Here is a 16025-nt window from a genome sequence, read left to right as displayed (position 1 = left end):
TTAGTAGATCCTGAATCATGTAGCCTTTTTCTTTTAAAAGAATAACAGAACCTCACTACCTATTATTTGATTTATAGGCAAATATTAATACAACCAAGGAGGAAAGTTAATGCTTGACCTAACTCAGAATCATATTTTGGCCCTAACAAGTAAAAAACACAAGTTTTGCTTGCAATGGGGGAGTTTAATGGGAAAAAGAATTGCAAAAAGAAAGAAATTTGAAAAACCAGGGCAGACAATCATCTTAGTTTTTTTCCAGCTTACCTTTGGTTTTGTTGCTCTTGGTGTTTGAATTGACTCCTGCCAATATTGGTGCTTGGGAGGGAGTGTGATGACCTTTAAGAGGTTGGCTTGTTTCCAAAATGTAATTGTCATTATTTCTTTCCTAATAAAGCTCATAGATATCAGAGTGATCTTTAAATATATCACTTGTAATGCCTGTAGCATTGACTCATGTACGTCAGCAAAAGACAGATTAGCTTATCTTATATCTGAAACAGTGTCTGAATTATGTATTTTCATTGAAAAGGTAATGGTCATATATATGCCAGGTTGGGTTAGTGCCCCATTGGAAAAATTCATTCCGAGGACTGACTAGAAATATTGGAGTAATAACTACAAAAAAGGGTCAGTTGCTACCTGTATTGTACTGTCAGTTCCCCTTTTCCAGAAATTAAGTAGTGTTTGGATACTTGCAACTGGGTGTAAGTGAACCTCAGTTTCTGGAGGTGGCCTTTTTCCAGTGTTCAGAATGCTGAGTTGACCAAAACCTGCAAGTCAAATTTCATTTGAACACTTCTTACAATAATTTGTCTTGTGGCCAAATTGGTTGTAAGACATTTTATTGCAATTAGAAAAAGGCTTTAGAGGCATCTTTATGACAGGTTTAAGTCCCAACAGGGATAGTGGTTGGTAGGGACATAATTAATATTGCTTTAGTAGTACAAAGTACAAACATATATAGTTACAATTTTCATTTACAAACAAACAAACATGAGATCTTATCTTCGGACAACTGCAAATTTATCGAGCTAAACACTGGAATTGTAGTTGCAAATGCAGCAAGTACAACCACATGTAACCCCAGCTAGATGCATTTCCCCACTACCGTATCGAAACATTACCTTAGTGAAATTTTCCCATTTTGGTTCTCCAAAGGTCTAACAATTTCAAAATAAAAGTGCTCTGTAGCTTTCTCAATCTACAAATTTGAGCCCCTCCTTATGTGGACTTTTCTCCAGTTGTGACTATGCATGCATATACCATCTTGGTTGGTTTGATATGCTGTCCCTCAATCAGTTCAACTCTTAGATTTCTTTTGTTGCACTTGTAGTCCTATGCTATCTTCCTAGTTTCACTACAAACTTACCCCACCATATCCTAGTTTTACCATTACCCTACCTCATCATTCTTGTCTCATTTTCAGCCTCTCTGTGTATCTAAAACTTGTTGCTCATGATGTAGAACTATATTATGCATGCCTTCTCTATATATTGTTACAGAATATGTGATAGCACCTCGAAATGACTTCTTAGTTTGACTGTGACTCCTCACATTTATGATACTTTGTTTACACCTCTCAAGGATATGATTTATGAGTTCTTCATGCACTGCAAGTGTTTGAGGCATAGATGCTTAGGGTTCTTATGGATATTATGGTAGAAATCTTCATAACTCTACTTGCCTAGAAAATTAAAAGGAGAAAATTAGCCCTTAAAAGAATGGATTCTTTTAAAATAACATCAGCAAGATCGTTGGGCATTATCTGGCGTGCTTCATATCACAACCAAGACCTTACCCAAAAAGGCTAACCAGAAGGTATTATTTAGGTTGCTTAGTCTTGTATAAGTACCCAAGATTTCTCTAACGAATAACCGATATGGGACTAAATACACGCCTGCACGAGTCCTCACACTTGATGCTAGGAGACATTATGGGAATCCATTAGTTGGCTTCTTCGCTCTATGCAAAATAGGTATTATTGAGGACAAACAAATCTTCACAAGTTTTATGCACAATTCCTACCAATATAAGAATTATAAAGTATTCTTAGTTTTTGTATGATGCACTTCATCATACCTTACCCTTCTTACTAAACTGAAATTTTTCACTTCATGACAAACCTTTCTTTGTTTTCCTCTAATATGACATTGCTATGTTCTATCATTTTTGTTGCAAGCCTTTATTTTGGATTTTTTTCTCAAATTTATTCATTTGTTGCTTTGGCATCTCTTCAGAGCAAAACTTTTGATACAGTTGGATCCTCATCCACTACTCAGGTATTATTCCAGACATCATCATTGTGCTCCATTCATTGTAAATTACAATGCTGCAATATTTCACTAGTTGTTAGTGATATAAAAAATCTGCTTCAAACAGCCCTCAGCTAGCCCCAGCCCCTTGTCCTGCTCCTAGCGACCCTCCTGCACAATCTGCATGAGTTGCTATCTAGCTGTGCTGCTGTGCTTGTCCTATCTTTAATATTTTTCAATATCACTTACGTTGAGCAAGGCTTAACAAAGCTGGCGCCAGTATTTTGGGATGAGACTTATTAATGTCTTTCATGTCTCTCTGTTTCTTTTACAGGGCCTTAACCAATGTTGCAACTGGCACTGAAAGAGCAACAACAGAGTATGCATTCTCTTTGTTGATAGTAATCATTTGATTATTGTGGTCTTTTATGTTTTTTCCTCTTGCAAATAAAGACATTATTACATAAAAGATGACTCACAATATTAAAAGAAATGTAATCCTTTGGCCTTCATGTTTGCTCTTGTATTTGATTCTTTCTTTCCTGTACTCATGTCTAACTACTAAATTTTCTTCTGGAGAATATGCTTGTGATCTTAATGAATAGGAAATGTTGTTGTATCAATTTATGTGCTGACCTGCTGCATTTGCATGATTCGTGGACTTCACTTTGCTTGTTTATTGAAGATGTTGAACTTGAGCTCTTTATCCCAGTAATTGCTAGTCCGTGACTTTCCATGGTGTTGGCATTTCTCATTTCATTTGTTAGATTTAATATTCTACCGAAGGACCTTTAATGATTGCACTTAGTGTTGTATGTGTTGCACGTTCGCATAGAGCCAAAAACATGCATTTTTGCTTCTCTCAAACTTAAGAGGGCTCAAACTCCCAAGCAGAAATTCCTTGTCAGCTCAGAAGCAGTTAGGTTAAAATAGCAGTTGCAAGTTCTTTATTTAAAAAGAAGTGAGAAACAAGCTTTCCTGCATTTCTCTGGGTTTAAATATTTTAGCAATTGAACATGGAGTTTATTTAATATATACTTGGCTATCTAAATAGATGGAGAGCTTATGGTGGGATGGAGAAAATTTCTTGATCACTTTTTAAAAAGAGTTAGTGTTTACATACTTTTGGAAATTTTTATTTTTGAAAGTGAATCACGACACCTTGGTTTTCAAGAACATGTAAAATCACATAATCGTCCCATGTTAGATTTAAATGTTGGATTGATTTACAAGAGCAACTTATGGTGAAAACTAACTCTTCACTATTATTATCTTATTTCTATTAGCACTTATTGTCATTTTTTACTGAAGAAAAGTCCTCTCATGACTTTCCCTATAATATTACACCACGAGGATATGCAATAATGTTTAGTGAAATTATAGATTTACGGTAAAGTTTTTCTTTCCTCTTTGAGTAAGCTTTTGTGATAAAGGTAGATGCATATATTATCAGAAGTGCTGGTTGGAGTTGGATTTGTGTAAATACTAGAGCTTATGCTTCTTCATTGCCAGGTACCTGCTGATGCTTATGTTCAAACTACATCTAATTTAGTTGCAGGGAGTGATTGAGCCAGTGGTTCAGCAATTGATGGATATGGATGGCGGGTACTGGGGAAAAGATGCTGTTCTGCGTGCACTCCGTGCTTCTTACACAACCCAGAGCGTGCTGTGGAATATTTGTATTCTGTATGTAATAGAAACTTCTTTTAGTAGTTTGGGATGTGATCAGGCAACAATTTTACGGTGATAGAGATGATATTTCGCATCTCTTGTGTCAGGGTATTCCTGCTATGGCAGACGTTGCTGTTCCAATTGGTAACATTTCTTCAGCTCAAGCATCTGGTCAAGACACAATGGAATCAACTACAGGTGGGGCCTCGCCACTCTCTTGAGTACCAAATTCTTCCCCTTTCAATATGTTTCCGCAGGTCAATTTTTTTTGCTATAATGTTTTCCTTGCCCTTCTGAAGCACATGAAGTTCTAGCCGAATAAATTCATATACAACAGAGGACTCCAAATATCGGTGTAGATGCTGGGGATGGATCTTTGGATTTCCTTAGACATAATCAACAGGTATGCCATGCAATCCCCCTATTTTTCATATCTTAGTTATATTTTTAACAAAAAATATGATCTATTCTATTTGTATTTGCTAATCCATTCATGTACACAATTTAAATGGCTAATAATGCAAGATAATATTGTAATCATTTTCTATACATACATATACTGTATATGTATGATTTTGTCTCTTTCTGGGAGTAATCGTCTTAAATAAACAGAATGTGTAAAATGTTTATAGTTTATTTCTGTGCTTTGCAAGGAATCATTAAAAAAAATATTGACTTAGGGGCCTTCAACTTTTCAATGGAAGGGCAGATGAAGAGACAAATTATTATTATTATTTTCCCTGATACTCATTGTGCATTAATGGTGGCTTCTTTTTTCCTCTTTCCAACATGACCTCAACTTTGTCATTCCGAAGCAGTCTGTCAATCATCTTGCACTGCCCACTAGTAGCAGTGATTCTAAGCATTCAGAACCTTATTATATTTGGATACATGTGACATTTGGGATCTTCCTTCAGCCGGCTGTGGCTGAATTAGTCTTGGTTACATGATGTTTCAGAGCTTTTTCAAGTTTGAAATATAACTCTTAATGATAAAAAACAATGAATCATCTGAATGCTAGTCTCGGATTCACCATATAATATTTGACAATTCTCTGGGTATCATGGAAGGATCTGCCTTTCAAGTTTGAAATATAACTCTTAATGATAAAAAACAATGAATCAACAGAATGCCAGACTTGGATTCACAATATAATGTTTGAGAAATCTCTGGCTACTATGGAGGGATGTCTCCAGGTCCCTTTTTTGAATATGGACTATGTAAGTTGCCAGCATGGATATGCTGCTTTATACCTTGAAATGTTATCAATGTGTGTGCATGTGCCTGTGTCCAGCTGGTCCCTTTTCATGTACATGTGTTGGAATTATATAACTTGAGGTCTCAATTTCTTTTTGGATGAGAGGTAGGGGGAGAAGTTGGAAAAATCAGGGAAAGAATAAGATGATAATGCAAATTATATATATTAGTGGAATTCAATATCATGTACCTGATGTACTCAATAAGCATGCAGGTACCCTTTTAACATACATTCAAGTATATGCATGGATACCCTTGGACATGGTAGCCAGATATCCTAGTAACTTTGTCACAGCTGCTACCTGAGTTTAAGCATCATTTTAAAATGTTTTTTTTCTTTTTTACTTTGTCTGGAAAGGAAAATACAATATGTTGTCATTCATATATACTAGTTGGTTTGTTATTGCACTGACTGTTGAATACTGAGATACGTACAATCATTCTTTTTCCTGATATGCTAGTTCCAAGCATTGCGTGCAATTGTTCAAGCAAATCCACAAATATTGCAGGTTTGTATTTTTCTCTCTCTGTTGGTGTAATTAGCTGCATTTTCATGTTTCAGATTCGGTACTTATAATCATTGTTCTGTTGTAGCCTATTCTTCAATAACTCAGCAAGTAGAATCATCAACTTCTAAGGTTAATCCAAGAGCATCAAGCAGAGTTTCTTCAGTTAATAAATGAACCTGTTGAAGGTATTGAAGGATAAGGATTCTGCATCCACCATTTGTGAGCTTGTTTTGAAAATTCAATAGTTTTGCGTATAACCAGTTTGGAAATAAAATTGTGTTTGATCGTTCATATGAGTAATGGCTTGACCTATGAGTAAAAAAAATTTAATGTTTACTCAGCACAGGTCAGCTGAAGTGCGCAAGTATTTATTTCTGCATTGTTTCGGGTTAAAAATTTATCATATTTAATTTCCATGGGCCAACTTTTTGTTAATATTCTATACACATTTAAATTCTAAACAGACATACCTTACCCATTTCTTATGTCGATATTCCTTTTATTTTCTTTTTTTTTGGTTTACTTAGAATACATGTCCGAAGACCAACATGACTTCCAGATATGTTGAAACTTATTAGCTGCTATATGTGAATCTGTTTGATCTTTCTTCATCTAACGGAGGATTAATTTCACCCTAGATGCTTTTCCATGTTCAGATCTGGTATGCAATGATTTGATCAGCCGGGTTAGCAGCAGCAATTATATTAACAGTTGAAAATAAGCTTCCAACGAAACTATAGCCGAGGTTATTGCTTAGATAATTCTATAATTAACAAATAAAGAGTTATGTGACAAAAGCTTCTGCTTATTATTCTCACAAACAAGCGGTTGCCTCAAACAGAGCAGCTGTAGGAGGAACCAATACAGTCAGGATGAAGAACTCTTCGAACAATTCCGCAAATCCAAACCTTCGGTCTAATGAGATTGGAAGAGGTGATCAACCATGATTATCCGAAAATGTCAGTTCAATCTTCACTCCCCTGGATCATTTACGCTCATGCAAGAAACACGAATCTCTCCTTCACTGCCCGTCTTCACGCTGATGTTTGCAAGTCTAACAAATGACTCCGCCCAGCTTGCGAAAAATCCGTCCTGGCTCTCAGAGAATGCCTCCACCTTTGCCTTCGTTCTGGAATCACCGGCGAGGACCGAGTCCGATCGGAAGAGCCCCTTTCCGGCCAACAGATTGCGGTAGTACTGGTTATCAAACAAAGCATCAGTGACCGGGTCATTATTAACAGTAACAGTCGTGCTTGCACCGGCCGGGCATTGCCTGACGAGCTCCATCGCGTAATCTTTCTCCAGGGAGCTGTCGACGGGCACGAGATCTCCCTTCGGTCCCTGCTGGAACCGCTCGCTGAATGCACTGCAGTGAGCTGAGCCAATGGTGTGAGCTCCTAACACAAGGATGGGAGTCTCCGTGAGCTCAGGGAATGAGGGAGCTAACCTTTTCTATTTTCCTTGGCCTACGATAATTACAGATCGTACATATGTATACATATGGGTTACCTGAAAGGATCACCAGGTCGTCCATGGAGAGTCCTTTGGAGGAGAAGAGCTGAGCCATCTCGCCAAGGGAGAAGCTGGTGTCCACCATGTTCGGTCTCACGTTCGAAGACGACGAAACCCGTCCATCTCGTCTTCCTAGTGGGACCAGAACTGATGGTCCTCCAGCCTGTGAATAAATTGGTCAAGACTTGAATCCTTTGATGCATATATTTACTTCGTTTCTCGTGAATCAAAATTCTTTTGATTCGCGAAAAAGAAAACAAAGTCATGAGGCACGCTAGCAACTCGATGGTTTTGGAGTGTCCGCAAGTAGTAGTGTTCCACGCGCCTTTTTCTTTTTTTTCAGCAGCATAACATTTTGAAGAGAAGATGGCATAATTCAAGAACGATTTAATTTTCTTCTTATAGAGCCAAAAATTTGGATGAGTAACCCTAAACTGTTTTTTTTTCTTTGCTTTTTTTTCGATTTTGATGGAAATGGGAGGGGAACTCCTCCCGTATAAATCTGAAACCATCATCAGATCTGCTTAAGATAGAGTACATACATTCTTATGTTCAGGTGCATATCCTCAAGATTCAAGAATTGCCATGCATGAAAAACTGGCAAGAAAACATTCACCAATTTAAAACCAAAGTTATAAGAATAGCAATCTGAAAGAATAACGGCATGCTGGGTTTACACGCTACAATTGTGCATCACAAAACTAGAAATCGGCATCGTAGTGGGAGGAAGGGGTTAAAAACAGAGGAGGGCGGAGAAGCTTCTCCTAAGATGCTGTCTCCTTGGGAAGATCTTAAGATCAAAACACAGCATCCATATCAGAGTCTTGGCACATATAAGTAGGTAGTTGAGAATAACATGCGGAAAAGATTAAGATAGCTGAAGCTAAGTTCATTTATCAGTGCAAAAATTTAAACTTACCATCTCCACAGCATCTCTTGCAACCATAACCAAGATATCAGCACAGGAGACAGTCCCAGGGCACACCACTTCGAGCAGCCTCTTTGCCGACTCCACCACTTCGAACCCACCGAGGGATTTGTTTGCTGGATCGGACCTCTCAGTCCCATTTCCTTGCACCAACACGGACCCATCACAGCCCTGAGATCACTTAAGCAATTACAAGGCTATCTCAGGAAGGAAAAGTTTAGCGTTTACAAGGTTGTTTTAGGAGCAGTTGGATCTCCTAGTAACGAACCGCCAGCCTAAATTTTTAACCATGAGGTCCATCTACCATGCTATCAAATCACAGGAGTATCTATCCTAGGAATGGTTTCTGGTTGGGGCATTGGAACGTACCTCAACGATACAATCGTGGAAAAGTAGGCGAAGGAGTTTGCCGGAGAGGGTGGGATCAGAACCGACGGCCGAGCGCACCGTGCTCTTTACAAGCAGCTCTACACTTGGGCAAGAAAGTGAGTAGAAATCTGTGGACAGTTGTGAGGTAGAGGAAGGAAAGAGAGATGCGAAGAGAAGAAATGCAAGAAGGGTAGAGAGAAGGGAGTAATGGAATGATTTGATGAGTTTTGGATCCATGGAGGACTTGGAGTCTGCGTTGTTTGAGTGAGAGAGAAGTGAAGAAGGATTAAAATTTGCCAGCGAAGTGGTGGTTTTGGGAATTTATTGGGGAGATGAAAGGATGGTGGGCGAGGGAGGCTTGAAATGACTGCATTTAGTTTTGGCGAACGGTGCATCGGTCGGCAGGCAGCAAGGCATTAATACATGTCTCAAAAAAATTTACGTACTATAGATACCATACTAACTTTTTAATTTTTATGGTAAATGCTGGCCTCTGTCCGTCCAAGAGCTTTGAAGGGGAAAAAAAAAAAGAAGGCCCTGTCACTGTTCAGTGCAGTCATAATTCGCAACTATAAATCCCCTTGTCGACTGTCCATCGAGCACTCAGCAAAACGAGGCTTGCTAAGGAGAAAGGGAGAGTTAGCGTGCAGCTTGATACATATGATGGAAGCTAAATTAATAGTTTAAGAGCTTAAACTATTAAATTTTGAGTCCAATCATATGAGATTCCCCGCATTCTCTCCCCTCCTACCCGAGTTAATTTCCAGTCCTTCTCCGCCTCCGGTCCAATGAACCACTCTTGAACCACTCTTGGCTTCCCTGCTAGATATTATCCGGTTTGGAGGTCCGCACGCACGCACACGCGCCGCTCAGACCCCTTTTCGGGTTTGCTTTCCACCCAAAATGCGTATGCAGGATTTGGAGACACTCGTCTTATATGTCTAGGCTCTGAAACGAATCTTTCCGATGTGGGACTATTGGGCCTCACACCCTTTCCACTATCGAACAAGAGCCGTCCTCGGCTCTGATACTAAATGTCACGACCCCGTCTCCGCATGGCACGTGTGGCACCTAGCGCCTATGTGGAGATTATATGAGGGGAGAACACGAGGCTCTCCTGCCAGATATTGTCCAGTTCTGGAGCCCACACGCGCACCACACACACCGCTCAGATTCCTTTCCGATTTTGTTTTCCACCCAAAATGCGTCTGCAGGATTCAGAGATACCCGTCTCATATGTTTAGGCTCTGAAACAAGTTTTTTCGACATGGGACTATTGGGCCTCCTACTAATCTACTCTCTAAGAGCCATATATGTCAAGTAGATTTGATAGAAAAAGGTGCTGGATTTGAGAGTGGACCTATGCATTATTGTTATTCAAAAGAGCCATCAATTCTGACACTTTTATAACGTCAAGATTTGCTTGGGATCATCAGTCATCAGATCTGATACCACTCGTTAGGAAGAAAAGGAGAGTTCGAGTCCAACTAGAAAAAAGGACTTGACATATATTTCGGAATCCCATTCGATTTAAAAGTTAAAGCCATTAAATTTTAGATCCAAACATCTATATATATTCATCTACCATACTGATTATTCAATGTAGGACTAAGATATCATATGTGATACTCGACAAGGCAACCTTCACAGATTTCCCAAGAAGGTACAAATCAGGTTCGTGCTTGAATTGTTAAGGGTAAAATTGGAGTTTTGTCCTGAAATTTTCTCCAATTCTAAACATTTTATTGGATTAGATCTTACACTATGTTAACTCCTGAGGGAACCAAAAAAAAATAAAATGATGTCCACCAAAAATAGCAATAAAAAGGTTGGGCCACCCAAACCGGCCCAGGTAGCTATTTTGAAGTCTCAAGTAGCTATTCCGGAACTCTTTCAAGGAAGCGGAAATTTAGTTCGAGGGATCAAATACTACAGGTGATTATCACATTACTTGTTTTTTTTGGTGGTTTCTTTCTCAGCATTTTGGACGTAGTTTTGGGTGAACCACGTAAATCCCGATACTTGTTATGTGCCTGGTAAAACCGAGGGAGAGAGGAGCCTAGTAAAATCGAGAGAGAGAGGAGAGAAAAGAAACTGGATCATAGTTTTGACAGCAGAGGCAAAGCCGAGGCTCTGATACCAAGATAATGGCGGACCAATGCAGGAAAAGAAAGAACAAGGAAGAAGAAGAGAAAGAGAGGAGGAAGAAGAAGAGACGAAGAGAGAGGAGGAGGAAGAAGAAAAAGAAAGGAGGCTAGGGTTTATTTAATCATTTAATTGCCTCATACATGAGAGGGGTGGCATTTATATAGACCTTACTGTTGGCGGAGGCCTGAGGGGCCGAGTCAATGTTGGCGGAGGCCTGAAAGGCCGAGTCAGTCCTACCGCCTGCCAACGTGGATGCGCTGGAGGAGTAGGGTGGGTTATACCACTAGGAGGTCCCTGAACCCACTAGCGAGGCCCTGTCGGAGTCTGGAGTCGGGCGAGGCTTGGTCGGAGTCGACTCGTGGCGCTATGGGCCCCTATGTTAGTTTAAGGAAATAAAGTTGCGCCTTCACTAATACCTGCGGATTTTGGTGTAATAGTAGCGCTTGATCCTGGTAACTGGTATCAGAGCCATAGGTCTCGAGTTCGAAATCGTCAGTCCTGCCGCCTGCCAACGTGGATGCACTGGAGGAGTATGGTGGGTTATACCACTAGAGGATCCCTGAACCCACTGGCGAGGCCCTGTCGGAGTCCGGAGTCGGGCGAGGCTTGGTCGGAGTCGACTCGTGGCGCTATGGGCCACTGAGCTAGTTTAAGAAAATAAAGTTGCACCTTCACTAACACCTGCGGGTTTTGGTGTAATGGTAGTGCTTGATCTTGATAACACTTACATCTTGACCAAGTCAAGTCAATCACTTAACACTGACCAAATTTGGACCCTTACATCAATTAATTTCTTACCAAAATTGGTCTACTAAATTGACCCAATTATATAAACCCAATTGGCTAGTCTAATAATAAAACAACTGACCAAATTGATTTGACTAAGACCAAAGCAAAAATGCAGAAAATAAAAATAAAACAGACTCAAATGGATCCAATCTGGAAATCATTTTCGAGCCATAACAATGTCAATCCCTAGTGCGAACGTGAACGAATGGCTTTGATGTCCCTATCAGAGGTGCTATGTCAGTCGATCAGGACCGGCAAACTAGGAGTACCATCGTTGGTGGTGAGACGAGAAGCCTTTGTGGCACGGCATGCAGCCAGGTTTGTTCTGGAGCCTGATAAAATGTGGGCCTCTTTGTTGAGGGCCAAGTATGGGGTCCTATCGCTGGTAGGAGCCTCTGAGGCCCGACATCACTGGTCACCGGTCTGGAGGGAGATGTGTGCCAGAGCCCTGTTGGTGCTTCCGGCGATCAGATGGGTGATTGGCAATGGATAGGCTATTGACATACTGGAGAATAGTTGGGTGACTGATTAGCTGTTGTGCAGACTACCGACCTTCATGGACACAACTAGGCTAGCTGGGCTTAGGATCAGTGATCTGATTGGACTTGAGGAGAGTGGATGGAGGACGGAGTTCATCTGGGAGGCTTTTGGGGATCCGCTAGCGAAGAGGATCCTGGCCCTCCCCCTTCCGTCACGGGGGGAGGCTGACAACTTGGTGTGGATGCCGTCAGGGTGATCGAGGGTGCGGGCCAGGGACATTCAGGCTCTATTTACCAAGGAGCTAGTCCGACAAATCGATGATGGTTGGATATGGAGGATGCGGGTACTCCCCCCCGCGTTGCCCTCTTCATCTAAAAGCTAGCATGGGGGTGCTTATCTACTAGGAGGATGTTAGCTGGATGAGGTGTTCGGATCTCTCCATACTATGAGGTATGCCCAAATATTGAGGAGACCATCAGCCATGTTATCCTGGAGTGCCCTAGGGTAGTGCAGGTTTGGGAGACATCTTCTGTTCCCCTCCACCAGGCCTTGGAGTCAGTAGAGGACCTGTTACACTATTTGCAAGAGTCCGTGAGGAGACCCAGCACAGGCGAGGCAGGGATCATGAGGGCATATCTAGCTTACTACATTTGGTTGGACAGGAATGCCCGAATGTTTGAGGGCAGAGGATCATCGTCGAGCACAGGGGTGGCTAGGGCCTTCTGCCATCCGACGAAGATTATCATGACTACCACGTTGTTTACCTCTAGAAGAACCGGGACATCTAGGATACCCATACTGCTATCACAGCGCCCACATTTGCCATTTTCTCTTAGGTGCCCCCACTCCTTGGTTATCTCAAAGTGAACTTTGATGGTAGTTGGTTGACAAACGGAACACACAGAAAAATGGGCTTTGTGATTAGAGATCATCTGGGTACATTGATTGCAGCTGGAGGGCGCCGTACTACCGGCCAAGCTGTCGTTGAGGTGGAGCTGCAGGCTATCTGGGAGGGCATGTCCTATCTGAGGAGGGTCCTTAGAACTGACAGGATATTACTAGAGGGGGACTCTGCCATGGTAGTTGATTGGATCTAGAGAGGAGATCCGGATGGAGACGGGCACCCGTTGCTTCGTGAGATCCACGGTCTGGCCAGAGAGACAGGTTCTTTTCAGGTAGCACATGTTTATCGAAAGGTGAACAGTGTGGCAGACTGGGTCGCCTCTTTTGTGGCCCGGCATTCAGGTGGAGTGATTTGGATCAGGGTTGGAGATATACCCACCCTCTGTATCATCTTTTTCTTTTGACTTGACGTGAGATTTATATGAATGCCGTTTTTAACTTAAAAATAAAATAATAATAATAATAATAATAATAATAAAGAAGATTATTGCTTCCATATTGTGTTCTGCATATCAAGCCTTACCGTCCAATTCCACATTTTTCCGGTAACTTTTCGACTATTCTTTTGTCTTCCACCAAGTGTAAGAAGGAAACAAGAAAGGCCAAGCGATTGAGAGGCTATCATCCACCCACATGTTACGCTTGTTTGGCTGCATCTCTCCCGTCACCCCATTTCAAAGTACGACATTCCAATCCATTTGTGTGGTCAGGAGATGGTGGCAGGCTGAACATGGCAGCCAAACGGAGGAGGGGCAGAAAAGTAGAAAAGCTCCTTCAGGAACTTGAAAGATCTCCATTGCGCCCTCCTTAATTACGAGAAGAGCGTCTCCCAGCATGGCACTCTTTCATCTCTCGTCTCTCTGCCTTCTCTCATTCCACAAAGCACTGGACTCCTCTTCCTCTCTTCTCCCTCGCAAGCCCAGTTCCATATATCCAATCTCCACGACCAACTTTGGCAGCTCCAACATTCACCGAACAAAAAAAATTCCGAGGAAAAGGAGACGACTGGGGGAGTGCTGGGCTGCAGTAGTGGACGATGTGGACAAGGAGGTATTGCTTCCACCGGGAACGGAGGAGCAGCAGGAGGAGGAAGCCGCCGAGGAGTATGACTGGAGGGAGGAGTGGTACCCACTCTACCTGGCGGCCGAGGTGCCCGACGACGCACCCCTCGGCCTCACCGTCTTCCACAAACAGGTCGTTCTGTATCGAGATGGCGGCGGCGTTCTCCGCTGCTACGAAGACCGATGCCCCCACCGGTATGAAATTGCACCAGATTCGTCATCATTTCAGGGATCGTGATGAACTTCTTATTTTCATATCAAATCTTTACGTGATGATAGCATGAAGTAACACTTCCGAGCTCGGAAGAGACGTATCATTCTCTTCTGTAACCCTGCTTTCGTTTTAAATGGAGAACTAATTGCTGAAATAATTAAATGGCGAACTAAGTCTGAAAACCTTTTCAGATTAGCAAGGCTCTCCGAAGGGCAGCTGGTTGATGGGAGATTGGAGTGCCTCTACCACGGATGGCAATTCGAGGGCGATGGGAAATGCGTGAAGATCCCACAGGTTCGATCGCCGAAAGTTTCTCCCGGTTTTTTATTATACCTCTCCTGCTATCCGAAAGGATGAGATCTTGAAGCAACAAATAGAATTAGTTCATGTGATGTGATGTCGATTTCGTTGCAGTTGCCGGATGGTGGCAAGATACCGCAGGCTGCGTGTGCTAAAACCTATGAAGTTAGAGAATCTCAAGGAGTGGTATGGGTCTGGATGTCAGCGAAGAACCCGGCGAACGTTGACAAGCTCCCCTGGTTCGAGCACTATGACAGGCCGGGCTTCCAAGACCTATCCACGATCCATGAGCTCCCCTACGATCACTCCATCCTCCTCGAGAACCTCATGGACCCTGCGCATGTGCCCATCTCCCACGACCGAACCGACTGGACTGCCAAGAGAGAAGATGCTCAGCCACTGGTCTTCAATGTCACCGAGAGAACAAGCAGGGGATTTGCAGGGCAGTGGGGCCGATCCAAGAACCCGGCGCTGATGAACTTCCTTCGATTCCAAGCACCCTGTGTCCTTTCAAACAGCCTGGAGCTCGTCGACAAGAAAGGTGAAAAGCAGTGCTTCTCAGCTCTGTTCCTATGTAGGCCAGCAGGCCAGGGGAAGTCGATGCTCATCGTGAGGTTTGGAGCGAGCACGAGACCGGTCCTTGCCAAATTGGTCCCTCAATGGTACCTCCACCAGAATGCCTGCAAGGTTTTCGAGCAGGACATGGGCTTCCTTTCTTCGCAAAATGAGGTTCTGATGAAGGAGAAGGTGCCGACGAAGGAGCTCTACCTTAATTTAAAGTCCTCGGATACTTGGGTTGCCGAGTATAGGAAGTGGATGGATAGGGTCGGACTCGGGATGCCTTACTACTTCGGCCACAGGTCCATCTCGCTGCCCAAAGAGCCTGCAGTGGTGGAACTAGCTCCGGCAGGGCTGGTTGCTGGGATCTCAGCTTCATTCCCTGCCAAGGGGGGACTGGGAACTCAACATGCACCGAATCCGGCAAACCGATACTTCCGCCACGTCGTCCACTGCAGGGGCTGTAGAAGTGCTGTCAGAGCATTTCAAGCATGGAAGGACGCACTACTGTTTCTCACCCTCGCAGCTCTGGCAACGGCAATTCTGGCAGCGGCTCGGAAATGGAAGGTTATTGCACTGGCATCAGCGGCATTGTTCTTCGCTGGTTCATATGCCTGCTCTTCTGCAGTTTCTCTCATCACAACCAACTTCATCAGGACACATCGAAGATTGTGAGGGAGCAGAATTATACGATCTTTTATACATGTGTTTGCTAAGATAAATACAGGTGACTGTGCAACTTGCTCTAATATTGAAATTAGTTTCTCCAATTCTTAGCAGCTGCTTACATTTTGGGGGAGAATGCTTAGGCTGCAGAGAAAACAAATGATGAGACATTGGGACAAAATAAGACTTTCAGAACGTTGCTTATATTTTGGACAAATGATCATTTTATAAATGTTACCAGACTTTTACCAAAAAGAAAAAAGAAAAATCGTTACCAGATTGAACGACCCTGCAGTTATTTTATTATGGTACCAACAATGATATTTTTTTTTTCTAATATGATGATCCAGATTGCTGGTAGCATATATGGATTGCTTAAATTCAGCAGCATTGTTCGTGGCTGAATCT

At 42.3% G+C, this 16025-nt stretch overlaps 2 protein-coding genes and 1 pseudogene across 4 annotated transcripts; 2 read left to right on the top strand and 1 right to left on the bottom strand.

Annotated features, from left to right (window-relative positions):
* The first annotated feature begins 2708 nt into the window (after window positions 1–2708).
* Window positions 2709–5113, top strand: LOC120109065 (ubiquitin receptor RAD23b-like; annotated as a pseudogene). The gene is made up of 3 exons (XR_005511669.3): window positions 2709–3938; window positions 4031–4121; window positions 4223–5113. The product of XR_005511669.3 is annotated as a ubiquitin receptor RAD23b-like (transcript).
* A 1325-nt stretch (window positions 5114–6438) lies between these two features.
* On the bottom strand, window positions 6439–9599 carry LOC103707409 (Peroxidase superfamily protein). 2 transcript variants are annotated; one of them, XM_008791880.6, is made up of 4 exons: window positions 8499–9599; window positions 8121–8300; window positions 7199–7364; window positions 6439–7086 (listed from the first exon to the last, which is right to left on the bottom strand). In XM_008791880.6, exons 1-4 carry the CDS (start codon window positions 8733–8735, stop codon window positions 6662–6664), a joined length of 1008 nt encoding a protein of 335 aa, XP_008790102.2. In that variant the 5' UTR covers window positions 8736–9599; the 3' UTR covers window positions 6439–6661. The 2 variants fall into 2 exon arrangements, with proteins under 2 accessions (XP_008790102.2, XP_038981762.2); XM_039125834.3 differs by having other exon boundaries at window positions 6439–7065; window positions 8499–8822.
* Window positions 9600–13403: 3804 nt separating this feature from the next.
* On the top strand, window positions 13404–15821 carry TIC55-II (translocon at the inner envelope membrane of chloroplasts 55-II). Its single transcript, XM_039122792.3, has 3 exons — window positions 13404–14074; window positions 14285–14387; window positions 14508–15821. Exons 1-3 carry the CDS (start codon window positions 13653–13655, stop codon window positions 15624–15626), a joined length of 1644 nt encoding a protein of 547 aa, XP_038978720.3. The 5' UTR covers window positions 13404–13652; the 3' UTR covers window positions 15627–15821.
* The last annotated feature ends 204 nt before the right edge of the window (window positions 15822–16025 follow it).

Source organism: Phoenix dactylifera, chromosome 2 (assembly GCF_051530095.1).
Source record: "Phoenix dactylifera cultivar Ajwa chromosome 2, Ajwa_hap1_PhDact_Kaust_v1.1, whole genome shotgun sequence".
Lineage (NCBI taxonomy): Eukaryota > Viridiplantae > Streptophyta > Magnoliopsida > Arecales > Arecaceae > Phoenix > Phoenix dactylifera.
Note: the sequence above shows the minus strand (reverse complement) of the source record. Positions and strands in the feature narration are given on the sequence as shown.

Bases quoted from the DNA above. Each gene is read 5' to 3' on its own strand.
- TIC55-II (XM_039122792.3), top strand. From the start codon at position 13,653: ATGGCACTCTTTCATCTCTCGTCTCTCTGCCTTCTCTCATTCCACAAA. The intron at 14,075-14,284 runs GTATGAAATTGC...AAACCTTTTCAG, and splicing joins GAAGACCGATGCCCCCACCG to ATTAGCAAGGCTCTCCGAAG. The intron at 14,388-14,507 runs GTTCGATCGCCG...ATTTCGTTGCAG, and splicing joins AATGCGTGAAGATCCCACAG to TTGCCGGATGGTGGCAAGAT.
- LOC103707409 (XM_008791880.6), bottom strand. From the start codon at position 8,735: ATGGATCCAAAACTCATCAAATCATTCCATTACTCCCTTCTCTCTACC. The intron at 8,301-8,498 runs GTACGTTCCAAT...AAGTGATCTCAG, and splicing joins TCCACGATTGTATCGTTGAG to GGCTGTGATGGGTCCGTGTT. The intron at 7,087-7,198 runs GTAACCCATATG...TCCTTGTGTTAG, and splicing joins CGACCTGGTGATCCTTTCAG to GAGCTCACACCATTGGCTCA.